The 18,324-nt window shown below is 36.9% G+C and overlaps 3 protein-coding genes across 8 annotated transcripts in view; 1 reads left to right on the forward strand and 2 right to left on the reverse strand.

The window, feature by feature from the left end:
- Nucleotides 1-217: 217 nt before the first annotated feature.
- tmem138 (transmembrane protein 138) lies at nucleotides 218-6,724 on the forward strand. The gene is made up of 6 exons (XM_079602799.1): nucleotides 218-397; nucleotides 791-996; nucleotides 3,705-4,163; nucleotides 4,394-4,565; nucleotides 5,104-5,179; nucleotides 5,924-6,724. The coding sequence occupies exons 3-6, from the start codon at nucleotides 4,036-4,038 to the stop codon at nucleotides 6,034-6,036; spliced, it is 489 nt and encodes a 162-aa protein (XP_079458925.1). The 5' UTR covers nucleotides 218-397; nucleotides 791-996; nucleotides 3,705-4,035; the 3' UTR covers nucleotides 6,037-6,724.
- Nucleotides 6,725-9,643: 2,919 nt separating this feature from the next.
- Nucleotides 9,644-12,555, reverse strand: tmem258 (transmembrane protein 258). Its single transcript, XM_079602804.1, has 4 exons — nucleotides 12,455-12,555; nucleotides 11,715-11,824; nucleotides 10,101-10,229; nucleotides 9,644-9,813 (listed from the first exon to the last, which is right to left on the reverse strand). Exons 1-3 carry the CDS (start codon nucleotides 12,455-12,457, stop codon nucleotides 10,103-10,105), a joined length of 240 nt encoding a protein of 79 aa, XP_079458930.1. The 5' UTR covers nucleotides 12,458-12,555; the 3' UTR covers nucleotides 9,644-9,813; nucleotides 10,101-10,102.
- Nucleotides 12,556-13,301: 746 nt separating this feature from the next.
- Nucleotides 13,302-18,324, reverse strand: part of myrf (myelin regulatory factor) — a 41,971-nt gene continuing 36,948 nt past the window's right edge. For all 6 annotated transcript variants that reach the window (XM_079602774.1, XM_079602773.1, XM_079602772.1 and 3 more), the window contains exons 25-26: nucleotides 17,944-18,018; nucleotides 13,302-17,819 (exon numbers count right to left, since the gene is read on the reverse strand). In XM_079602774.1, coding sequence (XP_079458900.1) covers nucleotides 17,736-17,819; nucleotides 17,944-18,018 — 159 coding nt within the window. In that variant the 3' untranslated portion in view covers nucleotides 13,302-17,735. The remainder of the gene's footprint in view (nucleotides 17,820-17,943; nucleotides 18,019-18,324) is intronic.

Genomic DNA, 18,324 nt, shown 5'->3' on the forward strand with positions numbered 1-18,324 from the left:
ATAAACTTTATGTCCCCCCGCTTTAAAACAGAACAGCATTTAATAAACAAAAAGCTTTATTTGTGTTGTACAAAATGCTTTATTTGTGTTGTTAAAAAATAGTTGCAAATGGATAACACTATATGCACACAGATTAAGATATACACGACACACACAATTATACAAATAATACATTTTTCAGTCTTTACGGTAACCGGATCCTCGCGCCGTTGCCATGGGAGACGCGGTAGCGCTCGTGCTCTGCTCTGCCAGTGTGCCTCGCGATCAGCTCTAATCATAAACTGTCCGTTACAATTACGGGAAATTAGGATGATTTTAATATTCAGACTGATGATTTTATGAATCATAAGGAATTAAGGGACACTGAATCTGCATTTCGACTCGCGCGGGTTTAAAGGTGTGTAAAAGTTTAAAGATATATGCGTTTGGTTAGCAGTTAGCTGGTTAAATCCATGGTTAAATCTGTTGATCAGAGTAAACAAAGCTGCTCATGACTTTAGTTTTAAGTAGTCTCGCTCTTAGTTGTTGACATGCATTTTATATCTTATTGTATGATTTAATTTCACTTAACTTAATCTGTTGTTAATGTGTTGGTAAACATTTAACACGATAGAGAGATGGGTAGAAATCAGCAGAGATGTGTTTAGCATCACGAGCTCTGGGGGATTTCTCACTCAGTGAATCTCGTGTCTAATGCATTCACTAGGACTGATGTTTATTGCTCCATACTGTGGATATTTCATATTGAACGCCAGGAGTGTTGAGAGAAGCTGGTAATCTCTTTGTTTAGGCTCTGTGGAGTTTTGAATCAGACGGAGATTAGAGATGCCCAGAGCGTCTCAGTGAAATAACCCGTAATCCCCTCGGTGACCTGCTGCTCTTCCTGTGTAACACCTTGGAGAACACGAGCTGGAGGACTCGCACTCACGGACAGTCCAACACGAGGCCAGTGTGACTGGACACTTCTGCTGGAGTCCTGCTCTGCTTACTTTACAGGTGAGTAGATAGACAGATATATAGGCATTCAACATGATAGATAGATAGATAGATAGATAGATAGATAGATAGATAGATAGATAGATAGATAGACATTCAACATGACAGACAGACAGACAGACAGATAGACAAATAGATAGACAGACAAACAGATAGATAGATAGATAGATAGATAGACATTCAACATGACAGACAGACAGATAGACAAATAGATAGATAGATAGATAGATAGATAGATAGATAGATAGACAGACAGACAGATAGATAGATAGATAGATAGATAGATAGATAGATAGATAGGTAGGTCAATAGATAGACATTCAACATGACAGACAGACAGACAAATAGATAGATAGACAGACAGACAGACAGACAGACAGATAGATAGATAGATAGATAGATAGATAGATAGACAGATTGATAGACAGATAGATAAATAGATAGATAGATAGATAGATAGATAGATAGACAGACAGACATACAGATAGATAGATAGATAAATAGATAGATAGACAGACAGACAGACATACAGATAGATAGATAGATAGATAGATAAATAGATAGATAGATAGATAGATAGATAGATAGATAGATAATAATTAATAATTCTTTACATTTATATCTGATTTATCTGAGACCTCAAAGCGCTTTACATAGAAGGGGGGAATCTCCTCAACCACCACCAATGTGCATAGATAGATAGATAGATAGATAGACAGACAGACAGATAGATAGATAGATAGATAGATAGATAGATAGACAGATAGACAGATAGATAGACAGATAGATAGATAGATAGATAGATAGATAGATAGATAGATAGATAGATAGATAGATAGATAGATAGATAGATAGTAAGGGTGTAACGGTACACAGAAGTCACGGTTCGGTACAACAGTAAAAAGCAACAAATCCCAATGCCAGGTTTCTTTTCATTTATTTTGAACAGACAGTTGTGCAAATTACAGTTTGTTAGCGGTACTTGGTCAGCACAGCCTCCTTTAATGTATTAAGCACTAAGCAGTAACATAATGCACTCTTGCATAGGTCATTATTTTTTTGTAGGGCTGATATAAAAACAAAAGGTATTTGGTCACAATCAGCTACAAAACTGAAAAGCATCTCTTGTGTTGTAAAAGCACAAAAAAATTATATAACAATGTAATGAAAAATTAAACTTAGTTCATTGAGTTTCTGGAAAGATGAGCAAGAAGGAGAAAAAGTGCCATCTACATCCGAGTCAAGCGGCTCCTGACGCTTCCCGTTTCCAGACCACGACTATTTCATCCCTGGACTGTAGTGAGACTTCTCCACGACACAAATCGGCTCGATGCCAGAAGATTTTCTCTCAGTATAACAGCGGACACAACTAAAAATACTCTGTCATTTATGGTCATATAGATTAGAGTAGGTCTACATTTATTTTTGTGTACTGCACTCACAATAAAAACAAAACGTTGTGCTTTTGTAAAATGAAAAAAACAAACAGGATGCCGCTTTCTGCCGTCCCGGTTTCCTTTCCGTGAAATTTTGTGGAGCGCGTCACAAAAATGAATCGCCCCCTATGGATTGGAGTGTGGAACGCCTGTGACTGAGTGTATTCATCACCTCATGGTATGCACAGAACCGTGACGTTCGGGACGAATACATGTACCGTTGCACCCCTAATAGATAGATAGATAGATAGATAGATAGATAGATAGATAGATAGATAGATAGATAACTTGGATAGATAGATAGACAGACAGACAGGATAGATAGATAGATAGATAGATAGATAGATAGATAGATAGATAGACAAACAGACAGACAGGATAGATAGACAGACATACAAGACAGACAGACATACAAGACAGACAGATAGATAGATAGATAGATAGATAGATAGATAGATAAATAGATAGATAGATAGATAGATAGATGGACAGACAGACGGATAGACGATGGATAGACAGATAGATGGATAGATAGATAACTTGGATAGATAGATAGACAGACAGACAAGATAGACAGACAGACAGGATAGATAGATAGATAGATAGATAGATAGATAGATAGATAGATAGATAGATAGATAGATAGATAGATAACTTGGATAGATAGATAGACAGACAGGATAGATAGATAGATAGACAAACAGACAGACAGGATAGATAGACAGACATACAAGACAGACAGACATACAAGACAGACAGACAGACAGACAGATAGATAGATAGATAGATAGATAGATAGATAGATAGATAGATAGATGGACAGACGGACGGATAGACGATGGATAGACAGATAGATGGATAGATAGATAACTTGGATAGATAGATAGACAGACAGACAGGATAGATAGATAGACAGACAGGATAGACAGACAGACAGGATAGATAGATAGATAGATAGATAGATAGATAGATAGATAGATAGATAGATAGACAGGCAGACAGACATACAGGACAGACAGACAGATAGATAGATAGATAGATAGATAACTTGGATAGATAGATAGATAGATAGATAGATAGATAGATAGATAGACAGACAGACAGACAGACAGACAGACAGACAGACAGGATAGATAGATAGATAGATAGATGGACAGACAGACAGACAGACAGACAGGATAGATAGTTAGATAGATAGACAGATAAAAAGGTTTTGTTGTTGTGTTTTATTGTGATTTCTCTTGTGTGATGTTATCTTCTCCACTCCTTCAGGAGGAAGATCTCGAGACGCTCTGATGAGGAACTCAGCTCTGTCATTTCTTCAGGAACATTAATTAACGTTCTCCTGAGGATCGCATGTTCACGCATCATCACTGTATCCAGCATGGCTGACGCCAGGATTAAACGGCCCGAGGAACAACTCCAGGATTTATCCTTGTGGTCTTTTGTTTGTTTACGGAGCATCCGGAAGTGAAATGGAATTTCCTCCATATACTCGGCGTGTTGTAATCTCCATGTCAGACGTCTGCTGAAGACACTCGTATGGCGGAGGCTTGTGGGAGCGCTGTGTGCTAATGCTAATATATTCCGGATCGCTACAGATATGCTCCAAACCAATAACTACTCGCTGGTGCTGCTGATCCAGCTGGCACTGCTGACCTTTGACCTGTTCGTCAACTCCTTCAGTGAACTGCTGCGGGCGGCTCCGGTCATACAGCTCGTGCTGTTCATGTGAGTGTGTTATGGATTTGACAGTAGGGATGCAACATTCTGGTTCATGTTTTTATAGCATCAACCAGATTAGCTCAATATTGAAATCAATTATATTTAATAAGTAAATGTTGTTAATGCCAGATTTTCTGGATTGAATCTTAAATGCAAGGCAAGTTGCTTTGAATAAAAGCACACGTATGCATGTTTTATAAGTTCATATTGCTTATCTGCGTTGTTTCTTTCTGCAGAATCCAGGACATTGGCATCCTGTTTAACGTGATCATCATTCTTCTCATGATGTTTAACACGTACGTGTTCCAGGTGGGGCTGGTGTCCCTCTTACTGGAGCGATTCAGAGCCCTGCTGATCCTGTCTGCACTCTACCTGACTCTCAGCATCTGCTTTCACTGCTGGGTCATGGTGTGTACACACACACACACACACACACACACACAGGTTTAAGTCCCCACCAGGATAGAAAAACATGTACACCCACCCACACACGCATTCACTCACACACTTGCACACACATACTCCCACACACATACTAAAACACTTACACACACTTACACACACACAGTATATAGCATCAATTACTGGTATTTGTAGGTCCCACATGGAGTCTGAGAGAACAAAAAGTTACGCAGTCGTTCAAAAAATTCTATGCATGTTTTCCTTAATTTGTTATTTTTGAGTCCATTTTATGAGTCCATTCTGCTGAAATGTATTATTGTATAATGCACGAATAAAAACTAGTACAAATTTGTATTCAAATTGTGTAAATAAAACTATACAAAAAATATAAACAAAAAAAATCTATCTGCTTACATTTAGCTGAAAATTATTATTGTATACTATATACCGTAAATAAAAAATATGACTTATATTGTGTCCGAAATTCTGTACATATTTGTATTTGTAAAATACTAATTCCTTCATCCTGTTGGTTTGCTGTCAGAACCTGAGGTGGATGGAGTCCAATCGTTTCGTGTGGACGGACGGTCTGCAGGTCCTCTTCGTGTTTCAGAGACTAGGTAAGCCGTGAGCCAAACCCTGAATTGGATTTCATGCGAGGGTCACTGTCAATCTCGTCAAGAACCTCTCAATCCCGACAGGTTTGGAGATTCAGGCCTAACCTTCCTCTCATCACACATAAGCTGTTGTAGAGGCGTGATGAGGCCATTTCCTCACAATCACACTGTTAAAGGTGCAGTGTGTCATTTTTAGCGGCATCTAGTGGTGAGGTCGCGAATTGCAACCAACAGAAGTTACGGTGGCCGACAGGAAATTATGTCGTCGTCTGAGACAGCAGAGAGTAGCCAGTTAAGCAGTGAGGTTTCTTTACAAAGATAAATTAAGAGGTTTACTTAATTATTCAGTAAAGCGATATGTTATTGTGAATATTATTGTTACTTGTTCATCATTGTGTCAGTGTTTTATTCGCTGACTTTAGCTATAGCTTCTTTGTACGAAGAACAACATAGTGACGAAACGCGTTTGTCCGTTCAGGGCCACCGTAGAAACATGTCGGCACATTTCAATGTAAGAGGACTCGCGGTGTGTGTAGATAGAAATGCTCATTCTAAGGTAATAAAGATATAACGGTTCATCAAGTAAGGTCTTTATACACCACTGAAAATATAGTTATGTATATGATATTGCATTTCTGTCAACAGATCCTCCTAAATATTACACAATGCACCGTTAATTGTCAAGCCATATTTAGCAGTTTTACTGTTTCACAGAAGTGACATGCTGATGGTTCTGTGTCTCTTCAGCTGCCGTGTTGTATTATTACTTCTACAAACGCACAACCGAGTACCTGGGAGACCCCAGACTTTACGAGGATTCCCCGTGGCTTCGGGACGCATTCGCTAGAGCGCGACAGTGAGCAACAAAACGGCGGAAACCGGCGCACGAGGGACGTTAATATTGTGCGAAACTCACCCAAAACGAAACAGATGGGACTCAGTCAGAGCCTCGCCACCTTAAAACAAACCTCTGAATTGTAGAGAAGACGTTCCAATGGAGCAAAGATGGAGAGATCTCATTTTGTGTTTTAAATCACAGATGAGAGCAACGAGAAAAAAAAGCAGATCATGAAACCGGAAGGTTTCTAAAGATGTCATGGCACAAATGATCTGCCCCCAGGTGTAAAGCTACAATTTTACCGTGACTTTCCATAAGCATTGACATCCTGTGTAACGTGTAGTGGCACTAAATGCTCTTTTTTATTATTGTTTTGGATCAGCGCTGGAGCGTTTGATTGTACAGTCGAACCACGAGTGGTTTCGTTCACTTCGGATTGCCTTTGAAAAGACGAGTGGGATTTGGTCTGGAGAATCGTCATATTGGAGCTGAGAGTTTTTTTTTTTGTATGTTGTACCAGTTTTTTTTAAAAATGTGTTTGTAATATTTTCATAAACATCCTCCAAAATCATAGACGGAGCATCAACAAAGTGCCTCACAGTTCACCCAACACTACGCGAAGTGTAAACAGCGGAGCGTCAGTGCACTTGTTATGCTGTAATCCTGATTTTATTCTTCTGTGACCGCTAATAAACATTTTCCATGATTGGACATCATGTCTTTATTGAAACTTCTTCCCGCCAAGTTTCAGCCATATCTACACCTCACACTGTTGGTGGTGTTGTTTTTTAAAGAAGGTAATAGCGACTTTTATCTCACAATTCTAAATTTTTCCCTCTTTGTCATTCCTGAATCTCGCAATTGTTTTTTTCCCGCCACTGTATAAAAAAGGCTATAGAGAGCCTAAGTCCCGCTCATCCGCTTCCGGCTCATGGGACCTTATTTCGGAAAAAAATATGTATGGTAGTCAATGGCGAGAGGCAACATATCTTTTTATTCCTTCCGAACTGTGCCCTGAATTACACATATGATGTTTGCCAATTTAAAAGATAATTATGAAAGTCAAGAAAGTCGCAGTTTGTCATAAAACAGAAGAGTAACATTTAGTTTTATGTGAAAATCGCTCAGTGAACTACATCTCTCGTCTCGCACTATACGTCACCATTGCTCGTGTGCGTGCAGTCTGGTACAAAACATGACGGCGTAACGTTACAATTATAACGTAAGACTATAGAAGACATGACAGACGTTAGCTTCAGTAAAGTTAGCTTCATTCATTGAGTGAAAAGGTATGACGTCACATGTGCACCATTTGGGTCTGTAGTCTTTGTAAATACGTATTTTCACAGTCTTACACCTCAACAGTTTTACATCAAACTGCGACTTTCTTGACTTTAAAATGTGTCTTTTAAATTGACAAACATCATATGTGTAATTCAGGGCACAATTCAAACGAGATCAAAATATTTGTTGTCTCTCGCCATTGACTACCATACAATATTTTTCCGAAAAATAAGGTCCCATGCTGGTCCACCGGAAGGGGAGGGACTTAGGCTCTCTATGGTGATATTTTACCACACAATTCTGTGGGAAAATTCTCAGGTATGCGAGGGGGAAAAGTCCGATTTTTGAGGTATAAACTCTTTTTTAATTGTGAGAGAAAAAGTCGCCATTACATATTTTATTCCGTGTTGGAAATGAGCTTCTTCCACACACAGATGAAACTCAAAAAATTATAATATGGTGCAAAAGTTAATTTATTTCAGTAATTCAACTTAAAAGGTGAAACTAATATATTATATAGACTCATTACATGCAAAGTGAGATATTTCAAGCCTTTATCTGTTATCATTTTGATGATAATGGCTTACAGTTTATGAAAACCCCCTAATTGTTTAGGTTTTCATAAGCTGTAAGCCATTAACATCAAAATTATAACTAATAAAGGCTTGAAATATCTCACTTTGCATGTAATGAGTCTATATAATATATTAGTTTCACCTTTTAAGTTGAATTACTGAAATAAATTAACTTTTGCACCATATTATAATTTCTCGAGTTTCACCTGTGTGTGTGTGTGTGTGTGTGTGTGTGTGTATATATATATACACACATAGGTGAAACTTGAGAAATGATATTGTGCAAAAGTTAATTTATACTGTATATATATATATATATATATATACAGTATATATAAATACACACATATACAGTAGTCAACATATGAAGTGGAAAAGTTGAAAAAAGTTAATTGAAAGTTATCCTAAGACAAGAACGGGTATTGTTCAAAATTCATGTATAACTTTGATGAAAGGTTTTGATCCTCTTCAAATGTTGACTACTGTGTGTGTGTGTGTGTGTGTATACCTGATGCTTTCCTGCTGTGGTCACGGCACGTCAGCAGTCGCTTTGGCTCCGAGACGGGCGACGATCTCACCGCTGACAGACTGCTCTATTCTGATCTGTCAGATTAAGCTCGGATTGGGGTTTTACGCTCCACAAACAGCCGCAGGACACAAATAGCTTGCGATGTTTTCAAATACCCAGCCCTCTCACCCCTCGCATCGTGTGCATGAACGCAAGGAACCTTCTGAGATCTTATTTTAGGAAACATTACCGGTAGTCTGTCTCTGAACAAAACAACGATTAAAGCTGTGTGAAGCTCTGTGATATAATGCTGTGTGAAGACATAATGACTGAAATGTGTTCTGATTATATATATATATATTTACTATTATTAATAAATATAATTTACATAATATTCTATTGGTTGGGGTTAAAAAGCTTAGAAAGTGAACGTGGTTAAAATGGACCAAAATGAGATATGAACCCATGGCTAAGGACAGTGTGAATAAGCAAGTTTTTTTTAAATCGTCAAATGATGATTTAAATATAAATATACAGTTGCATTTATTTGTATAAAAGTGTCTTACAATTGAAAAGGGGACATTGCGGCCTTATATTGCAATTGCGAGTTTATATCATGCAATTCGGAGAAAAAAAAAAAGTTCAAATTTAAAAGTCGGAAATAAATAAAAAGTTGCAATTCTGACTTTTACAGAAAATTTCTTGCAATTCTGATTTTTTTCTTGCAATTACCAGTTTATAATCGCAATTCACTTTTTTCTTACAACTGCAAGTTTATTTCTCGCATTTCTGACTTTATAACTCACAATTAAGAGTTTATATCTCGCAATTCTGAGAAAAAGAAGAAATTGCGAGAAAAAAGTTAGAATTGCGACTTCTCACAATTTTTCTTACAATTCTGACTTTTTTTCTGGCAATTGGGAATTTCTCGCAATTCTAACTTTTCTGTTGTTTTTATTTGTTTTATATAATCGCACAATTACGAGATATAAAGTCCAATTCTGAGGTGAAAAACCCGGACTTTTTTCTTCTTCTCAGAACTGCAAATTTATATCTCGTAATTCTGACTTTATAACACACAACTGAGAGTTTACATCACGCAATTGTGAGGAAAGTTAGAATTGTGAGATAAAAAGTCGCTATTACCTTTTTTATTCTGTGGCGGAAACAAACTTCCATAGGTTAAAAATAAAAATGAATCAAGGACAAATAATCTGGAGAATTAATACACACAAACAGTGGAGGAAAATGAAAACCAAGAATCATTTCTAACAAAACTTTTTATTTTCGAAATATGAACCCACAATCCCGTCCATCATGCCAGTGCAAACTCCATCCATTATTCCCGTACGTCTGTGACGAAGCTGGAAGTCCCGGAGAACAAAACCTTCTGATCAACTTGGAATGTTTTCCTTATGTACATTTCCACAACCTAACAAACACGAATATAACAGATGTCATAAATAATGATTTCAGACGGCAAAGGTTTCCATCATGCATGCAGAATTCGTGCACTGTAATTTCAAGGATAATATATAAACTGATCAAGCTACAGACTAGGGTTATTACAGTAAACTAAAACCATTTTCTTTCAAAAATAAGCCATTAACTGAAATCAAATCAAATTTAAATTAACGCATTTTTATGTATGATGTAATAAAATAACAAAGTAATTCAAAATATACTAATAACAGTGAATAATAGTGAAGAGACACTCACTTTCAGACAAAGATGCCGACCCAGAGTAAGAGGAAGAGCACGCCGAAGCCCATGAAGAGCGACGCCACCAGAGAGATCAGCAGCTCTTTATACACGTCTCTCGTGTACTTCGTGGACGTCACTTCATATCTGAGGAAGTGTCAAGGATCACAGGCCATTAAGTTTACAATCACATTACTACCCATGGAAGCTTGTTTCTGCCACGGAATAAAAAAAAAAAAAAGGGAATTGCAACTTTTTTCTCTCACAATTGACCCTTCGCAGGAGCTTGATTGACAGGTGATCTGACCAATCATACTTCGCATCCGCCATTTTGTCAGACAAAGCAGTCAGGAGAGTTCGTAGATTAACATTGGAGGTACTGACGCCTTTCTGCGGTTAAAACAACATTCCTTCTGATGTTCATTCATGTTTATTTGATGCTATAAATGAACTAGAAGGAAGAGATGATCGGTTCACGAGCAGCTTTAACTGATGCTCTACAGCGATCTGACACGACCCATTAAAGAGCCACAAAACGGTATTTACTGTTTAAATTTATTTTAAAAAATGACCAAATTTGGAAGGTGAGACTTTGTTTACGTTTCAGTCACGAAAAAAAGGAAATTATGACTTTTTATTTCACAATACTTATTTTTTCTCTTGCAATTGCGAGTTTTTACTTCACGATTCAGACTTTTCTCAGAGTTTATTTCTCGCAAATCTGTCTTTTTCTCACAAATGCAAGACGAGTTTACATCTCACAATTTGTACCTTTTTTTCTTAAAATTCCAAGTTTACATCTCGCTGTTTTTGTTCCGGTCACACACAAAAAAGGTAATTGCGACTTTCTCACAATTCAGACTTTTCTTCTCAGAACTGAAAATGTTTCTCTCACAATTCTGATTTTATCATTTGTCTTTTTCTCACAATTGCGAGACGAGTTTACATCTCACAATTTTGACTTTTTTTCTTGCAATTTTGTTTTTTTGTTGTTGTTTCCATCATGAAAAAATGGTAATTGCACCTTCTCACAATTGTGACCCTGGATCACAAAACCAGTCTCGAGTCGTACGGGTATATCTGTGGCAATAGCCAAAAATACACTGTATGGGTCAAAATTATCGATTTCTCTTTTATGCCAAAAATCATTAGGATATTAAGTAAAGATCATGTTCCATGAAGATATTTTGTAAAGTTCCCACCGTAAATATATAAAACATGTATTTTTGTGAGTGAATGCAGCACAATCGTGAACATAAATGCACAACTTTAAAGGAGATTTTCTCAATGTCTTAATTTTTTTGCATCCTCAGATTCCAGATTTTCAAATAGTTTTATCTCGACCAAATATTATCATATCATAACAAACCACACATCAATGGAAAGCTTATTTATTCAGCTTTCAGATATGTATACATCTCAATTTAAAAAAATTGACCCATGTGACTGGTTTTGTGGTCCGAGAAGAAAAGTCTTAATTGTTAAGTTGCAATTACCTTTTTTTGGTAATTTTATTTATTTATTGTGAGATAGTCACAATTTCCTTTTTTTTTTAAATTCAGAGGCGGAAACAAGCTTCCATGCATATCTGATGGGATTAGAGAAAGTAACCCAGTGAATAGTGAAGGATACACAAAGAACCAGGCCGTGAAGAACATGCCGATGGCCAGCAGCACTATGGTGAGGTGGGGGAACACGGCCGGGTTCACCGGGCTGGTGTATCTCGTCATGGCTTCCAACTCCTGCACAGACAAACAGTGATTTACACTGATATCAGGACCTCAAGATGCTAGTCATCACGTGATCAAATCAAATAACAATAAAACAACAACACAAACATGACATAAAGAGGCTGGAAAGAACAGGTGTATAAAAGATCTAAACTGATTTGGGGTTTCCAATATGGTTATCTAAAGAGTAGAAAGTAATTCATCATTATTTCTTCAATATTTACTTAAAAATGCCAAACAGAAGTGACATTAACCTGTGACAAAAACTGTCGGTGGATATACACAATACATAAAGGTGAAGACAATAATAAAACTGACACAGACTTGCTAAATTAATAGTGGAACACTTCTCTCTGCATAACATCTATTACAAGGTAACATGAAGCCTGTACACATACATATTTATGATTAAAACATGCATAAGATATTTTATATAACGTTAATATTTGTGTCTGTAGTAAAACAAACATCAGCAGACTCCTGACTGACATCAGCGGCTAACTGCTAAAGCTAAATGCAATGTAACAAGACAAGAGCGATCAAAGAAAATACTAGATACGTTATTTGCAGTTTCAATTCATTGCTGGACTCTCGGGGGTTTAAAAAACATAATTATTTGCTGTTAAATCATGCGTAATTTACCATCGTGTGACAGGTAAAGGATGAATCCGTCTCCGACCGGAAGAAGAAGAGCAAGAACACTAACAGCCACGTAAGTGAAGAGTGACCGGAAGAGGAGTGACTGACGGTGCAATACAAAATAAAAGTCCTCCCATATAGAGAGAGAATAGAAATCACCAAACAAAATAAAAGTCCTCCCTGATAAATAGAATAGAAATCACCATACAAAATAAAAGTCCTCCCAGATAGATAGAATAGAAATCACCAAACAAAATAAAAGTCCTCCCTGATAGATAGCACCATACAAAATAAAAGTCCTCACTGATAGATATCAGCATCCAAAATAAAAGTTCTCCCTGATAGATATCAGCATACAAAATAAAAGTCCTCCCTGATAAATAGATATCAGCATACAAAATAAAAGTTCTCCCTGATAAATAGATATCAGCATACAAAATAAAAGTTCTCCCTGATAAATAGATATCAGCATACAAAATAAAAGTCCTCCCTGATAAATTGATATCAGCATACAAAATAAAAGTACTCCCTGATAAATTGATATCAGCATACAAAATAAAAGTCCTCTCTGATAGATAGATAGCACCATACAAAATAAAAGTCCTCCCTGATAGATATCAGCATACAAAATAAAAGTTATCCCTGATAGATATCAGCATACAAAATAAAAGTCCTCCCTGATAAATTGATATCAGCATACAAAATAAAAGTCCTTCCTGATAGATATCAGCATACAAAATAAAAGTCCTCCCTGATAGATAGATATGAATATACAAAATAAAAGTCCTCCCTAGATAGATATATAGACTGGTCGTTTCATTATGACTAACACAAGGAAGAATTTAAATTTAGTATCCAGAAAAAAATATTTATTTAATTTATGCATCATGCTTGCATACATTTGTATTATGACATCAGTACACATACATGTAAAAAAACAAAGTGAGACTGAAATTATGCAGCTGAACTAAAAATAATGATTATGTATCAATATACAACATGGCTTTCAGAAAGCTCAGATAAAGTAAAAGAAATGAGAAAATGTTCTGGGACATAAACACAATAGTGAATTATTATTATTTTTTAAAAATATTTTAGTTCTTACTGGGCTTTGAGCCATAAAGACAAACAAAACAAAACTGACAACTGAGAAAAAATATAGTTTTTCTTCTCTGTCCTTTGGTGGTAAAATCAGTTCACTTTATACTAGTCATTGATGAACAAGAAATGTTTTACCCGACTTAAGACAAGTTATGTCAAATGTTTAAAATGCAATGTTTTTAACCAAACATGTTATGATTAACAAAGCATAAAAGTAGTAAAATTAAATGTTATAAAACTAATTTAATGAAGAGTAAAAAAGAACAGAAATAAAGGATATGGTTGTACATAACGAAAGTTAAAACAAACAATAAAAACCAAACTGAATTTTCACAAAAAACATTTAAAGGATGTTTTATATTTTACAGAGCATTTAAACAGTTTTAGATGTCACAGAAAACATTAGAAACAATATTTACAGTGCATAGTTTGGAAGTGCTTCCACAAGAGGCTGGTTTACTCAGGACAGAATATGTGATATTCCCTATGATTTTATTATTTTAAAAATAACCATATATTAGATTTTAAACTGTGTTATACTCAGAATCAGTATCATCCATTAGTGTGGAATTATGGAAATAGTCATTTTAGTGCACAACAATTTTCAGTCAACACTTTCCTGGTTCTCTTCATGATTCGACCATCATAATCACGTTACCCAGCCTTACAAAGACTACTTTATGGCTTTCCTTATTGCTTTAAAATATTCAAACAATATCTATAACATCAACATGTTCTGTGTACTAGGATAATAAACAAACAAAAGACAAAATAGACTCCAAATAATGCGTTGAAATTATGGATTACATGTCATTTTTCTGCTTGACAAAAAAACCTGCGATTTTTTTTTTTTTTAATGACCATAAATCTACTGGGTTTTATTTAGTAATACTCAAAATATGGGACATTGTCTGAGAAATTCTCGGAGAATCCACCGTTCTGATCAATAGTGATGCTCCAACTGTTTAGACAAGTAACGTTCAGATAAAACTATACAAGAATACACTGTTCAAAAGATCTGTTTTGAACACAATCATTGGTTACGGCTTGTATAGTATGCATAGCCAGCATACTAAAGTTAAAACAATGCGTTTAATAAAAAAAAGAAAGAAAGAACATATGGTGTAAAAGGAAAGATTAGGTACTAAAAACTCGAAGTGTTTCCTGACAGTTAATGAGTGTATGATCCAGTGTTTTTGCCTCAGTGTTTGACTTTTTGGACTTGATTGCTACTGGTTCCAGTCTATCCAGTTTTAAAGAGAAATCCAGTGACTTTAACTCACAAATCCAGTAGTAATGGTTCCTCTTTTAATTCTTTCTTGATATGAGATGATTTATAATATGTCAACCATATTAAATGCATATACTTTCTACACGGCTTACTTTATATCTGTATTTTAACTGTATCTCTCCAGTGGACGTGACCGCAGAAACGAGGCTGTTAAACATGTATGCGTATTATAAATCCTCCATAGTGTTCAACAGCAGTCATGGGGTTAATAACCTGATTCGTGTCTCATTAATAATGAGCCAGTTGGTGCAGTCAAAGCCATTTCCAGTGTATAAACAGTCAATGAGCAGGACAAATGAAAAGACTTTAAAAATAAGAGCTTGTGAGCATGCAGATCGGTTAAAGCCGACATTAAAAAGGCAGAAGCAATCGAGTTCGGCTTCATGCACTGTTGCATCATGTAGTGCAAGCATGCCTGGCATTGGAAACATCGCGTCAACTCTTTAATATTCTCAGCAAGAGTTTGAAGAGAATCTCGCTGAGCAAACTGGTTAAAATTCATGACACTGTCGAGATGTCACAGTTAACACCCCCAGCATGCAATAGCCTGGGTCATTTCACCGTCTCGGTTAACTATAGACCCGGTGTAGTAACACACTTCTAGCCAAAATAATCTTGAATTTGGTTACATGTCGTTTATGCCAAAACAACTTGTGAGATGTATGATATTCCATAATTTAAGCAAAGCCAACAGAGATTACAAGGTGACGTTATATAATTGACGATGACTAGTCTGGTCTTGGGTTATGGTTAGTATTTGGATGGCTAATTAGACGTCTTTTAATTGCAAAATTGCTTGCTGGGATGTTTTAAAGAGGCTATATGATGCTTTTTAATATTTTCCTTTTCCTTTAGTGTATGTTTGAACATACCGGTATATACGATCTGCAAAGTTACAAAGCTCATAGTCTCCCACAGTGATGTATTCTAGCCTATCTAACAGAGACCGCTGATCCAGACCTGCCTAAAACACCTCAATCCACGTCCAGGTATTACTTCCTCAAACACCCGTGTCACAGTGTGAAATATTATTAGCATGAAGCTCAGCTAAAGGCATACGCAAAGAAAGAAGGCGTGGCTGTTGTTGTCATGTTGTGGAGACTTTGTGTTTCGATATGAAAGAAAAGCCCTTTGTTTGGCCTTTAGGAATCAGTGGTTAAGATTTATTTATAAAGCTGTTCTTGAGCAGTACAACCCCAAACAAGTTTTGCTTCAAAAACATCTTCCTGAACCTCAAGTCGTGCTCGCAAAGTTGGTTCCGGTCGATCCGCTTGATCATCCGCATTTTCAGAATCTGACGTGGGGCTCGAACTACGACATTATTAACTATTTGTGTTTACAAATGCTTTAGAAGCCTTAACTCATGAGTGTTACATTTCTGACACACGCTTGAGGTGTTCGGCCAATCACAACGCACTGGGTCAGCTGGCCAATCAGAGCACTCAGAGCTCTTCAGAAGGAGGGGCTTAATAGAATCAGTGCATTTCAGACAGACTGGGAATTCACCTTTGGCTAAGCCCCGCCCCCCTTAGTTACTGTTGCTACGTCCGTCAACTTCATCTGTGCTCTGGTTTGGTATCAACATGGCTTATGCTGTGACGGCTCTTCCTGCTGAAATTTGATCAAACTTTTATAAAGCAGCAAATAAAGTGTCCGATAGAAGTAGGCAAAAGTGGCTGCAATATGCGTTTGAAGGCTATATTCAAGACATACCGGAGAAACACAAGCAACAACAAGGCATCCAAATAGAGGCAAAAGCATAACGGTCACAGTTAAAAAATGAACCACAGCATATCCTAATCGAGACGGAGGCTGGGACTAACAATATCAACGAGCAACACTGTTCATGCAAAGCTGGGTAGGTCTCTATTCACTTCTATAATCGTTATTACAAAGCAAACGGACTACGTGAGTATAAAGTTGTATTTATTAGCAGCGTGTGCTAGCGTATCAACAATTAGGGTAGAGAACCGAAATCATAACCTAAACCAGCATAAAACTGTCTAACTAGTATAACTTCACAGTAAGGTTAAAAGCTAAATGTATCTTAGAGCACAAAAGTGAGCTTGTTAATCCTTGAGGGGTTTCGCTGACTGTGAGGACGTCCACAGTTTAATCCAAAGACGACACTTGTCAGTATTTAACTTTGGTTTTGGGAAGGGAAAAAACGGACACCCCCGTCCAACCTCTCTGGGAAACGCGTATCTGTGTTACTAATGCCCCAGGCACAACGGTTAACCATATTTTTTATAAAACTACGACGGTAATAGCCTGCCGAGACCAAAAATATGAGACGCTGTGAAAACCTCTGTGGGAGCTCGTTCTTGGCTGCGCTGTGATTGGTCAATCTACATTCTAGGGTGTGGCTTAGCCAAAGGCGAACAGAGCGGCTGCAATAATGTACAGTATGTGGACGATAATGTGTTTTGAGCATTAAAGCATGGTGACCTATTCTAATACACCCAATAAACGAAATAATGACCTTTTAAAACTGCATCATATGGCCTCTTTAAGAAATTCAATGGGGTCCTTTCTGATTTCTCGTTGACTTTAAGTGTGTAACAGTCGAGTTTACAGAAAGACTGCAGAACATGAGCTCCACCCAACAGCCGCTCACTGGTACCTGTTTATATTACATCTTGGCAAATCAAAAGAAATGTATGTAAATGTGTCTGTGTGCAAGTGTGTATATAAGCAGTGATATGTCATTGAGGTTAAGGCTCTCGGAAGAAAAATAATTTTTGAAATATGCTCATTTTCCTTTCGTCTTGTACAAATATGCGCAGAACAAACACAGATAAGACGTCTTTAACAGCCCGCCCAGATAAAACAGTCTTTGAATCTGGGGTGGCGATACGAGCTGAAGCTGAATGACATGAATCTTGACGCCTCTTAGCATGTGCTTTGAATGAGGAAACTGTACTCAGAGCACTGGGAGGACACAACGTCATCTTCACTGCTACATCCATTTTGACTCTGTTAACAGAGAGGTTAAATGGTTAACTTGCCCATTACACTGAACATCAGTATCCTAAGCATGCACATGTTAGGACACATTGAAAGAGCGTGAGATAAACAGTTATGTCTGAAGTCCACTCACTGAATGTGACACTCTGAAATGATAGGTGACCTCTTGAAAAGGCATTACAGGAAGTGACCACAGGTGGCTGGTCCCCTGTTAGAAACAAAAGTTTGCATGTGACACCCGAAGCATATTTACGGAGTGACGTTCTCAGTTACTACAGGTGTAATTCCTCTCACAGTGTTTTTCAACACAATTTCAAAACTTTTTTTCCCAAAACTTTACACACAAATCAAAGAATTGCACACACTAAATGCAATATGCCTCACATCTCTTACAAAATGAAGCACTGCATTTAAAATATCACAAACACATCTCAAAAGCAAACATTTGTGTTACGTTGCAAACACCTTCCCCATAATATTATATTTTTGGATATATCATATACACAGTTCTTCA

Source organism: Phoxinus phoxinus (assembly GCF_949152265.1).
Source record: "Phoxinus phoxinus genome assembly, chromosome: 25".
Classification (NCBI taxonomy): domain Eukaryota; kingdom Metazoa; phylum Chordata; class Actinopteri; order Cypriniformes; family Leuciscidae; genus Phoxinus; species Phoxinus phoxinus.

Coding starts and splice junctions, on each gene's coding strand:
- tmem258 (XM_079602804.1), bottom strand. Junction 10,230..11,714: donor TTCACGGCCTGGTTCTTTGT/GTATCCTTCACT, acceptor ACACTTCCTCAG/ATATGAAGTGACGTCCACGA.
- tmem138 (XM_079602799.1), top strand. CDS start 4,036: ATGCTCCAAACCAATAACTACTCGCTGGTGCTGCTGATCCAGCTGGCA. Junction 4,164..4,393: donor ATACAGCTCGTGCTGTTCAT/GTGAGTGTGTTA, acceptor TTCTTTCTGCAG/AATCCAGGACATTGGCATCC. Junction 4,566..5,103: donor GCTTTCACTGCTGGGTCATG/GTGTGTACACAC, acceptor GTTTGCTGTCAG/AACCTGAGGTGGATGGAGTC.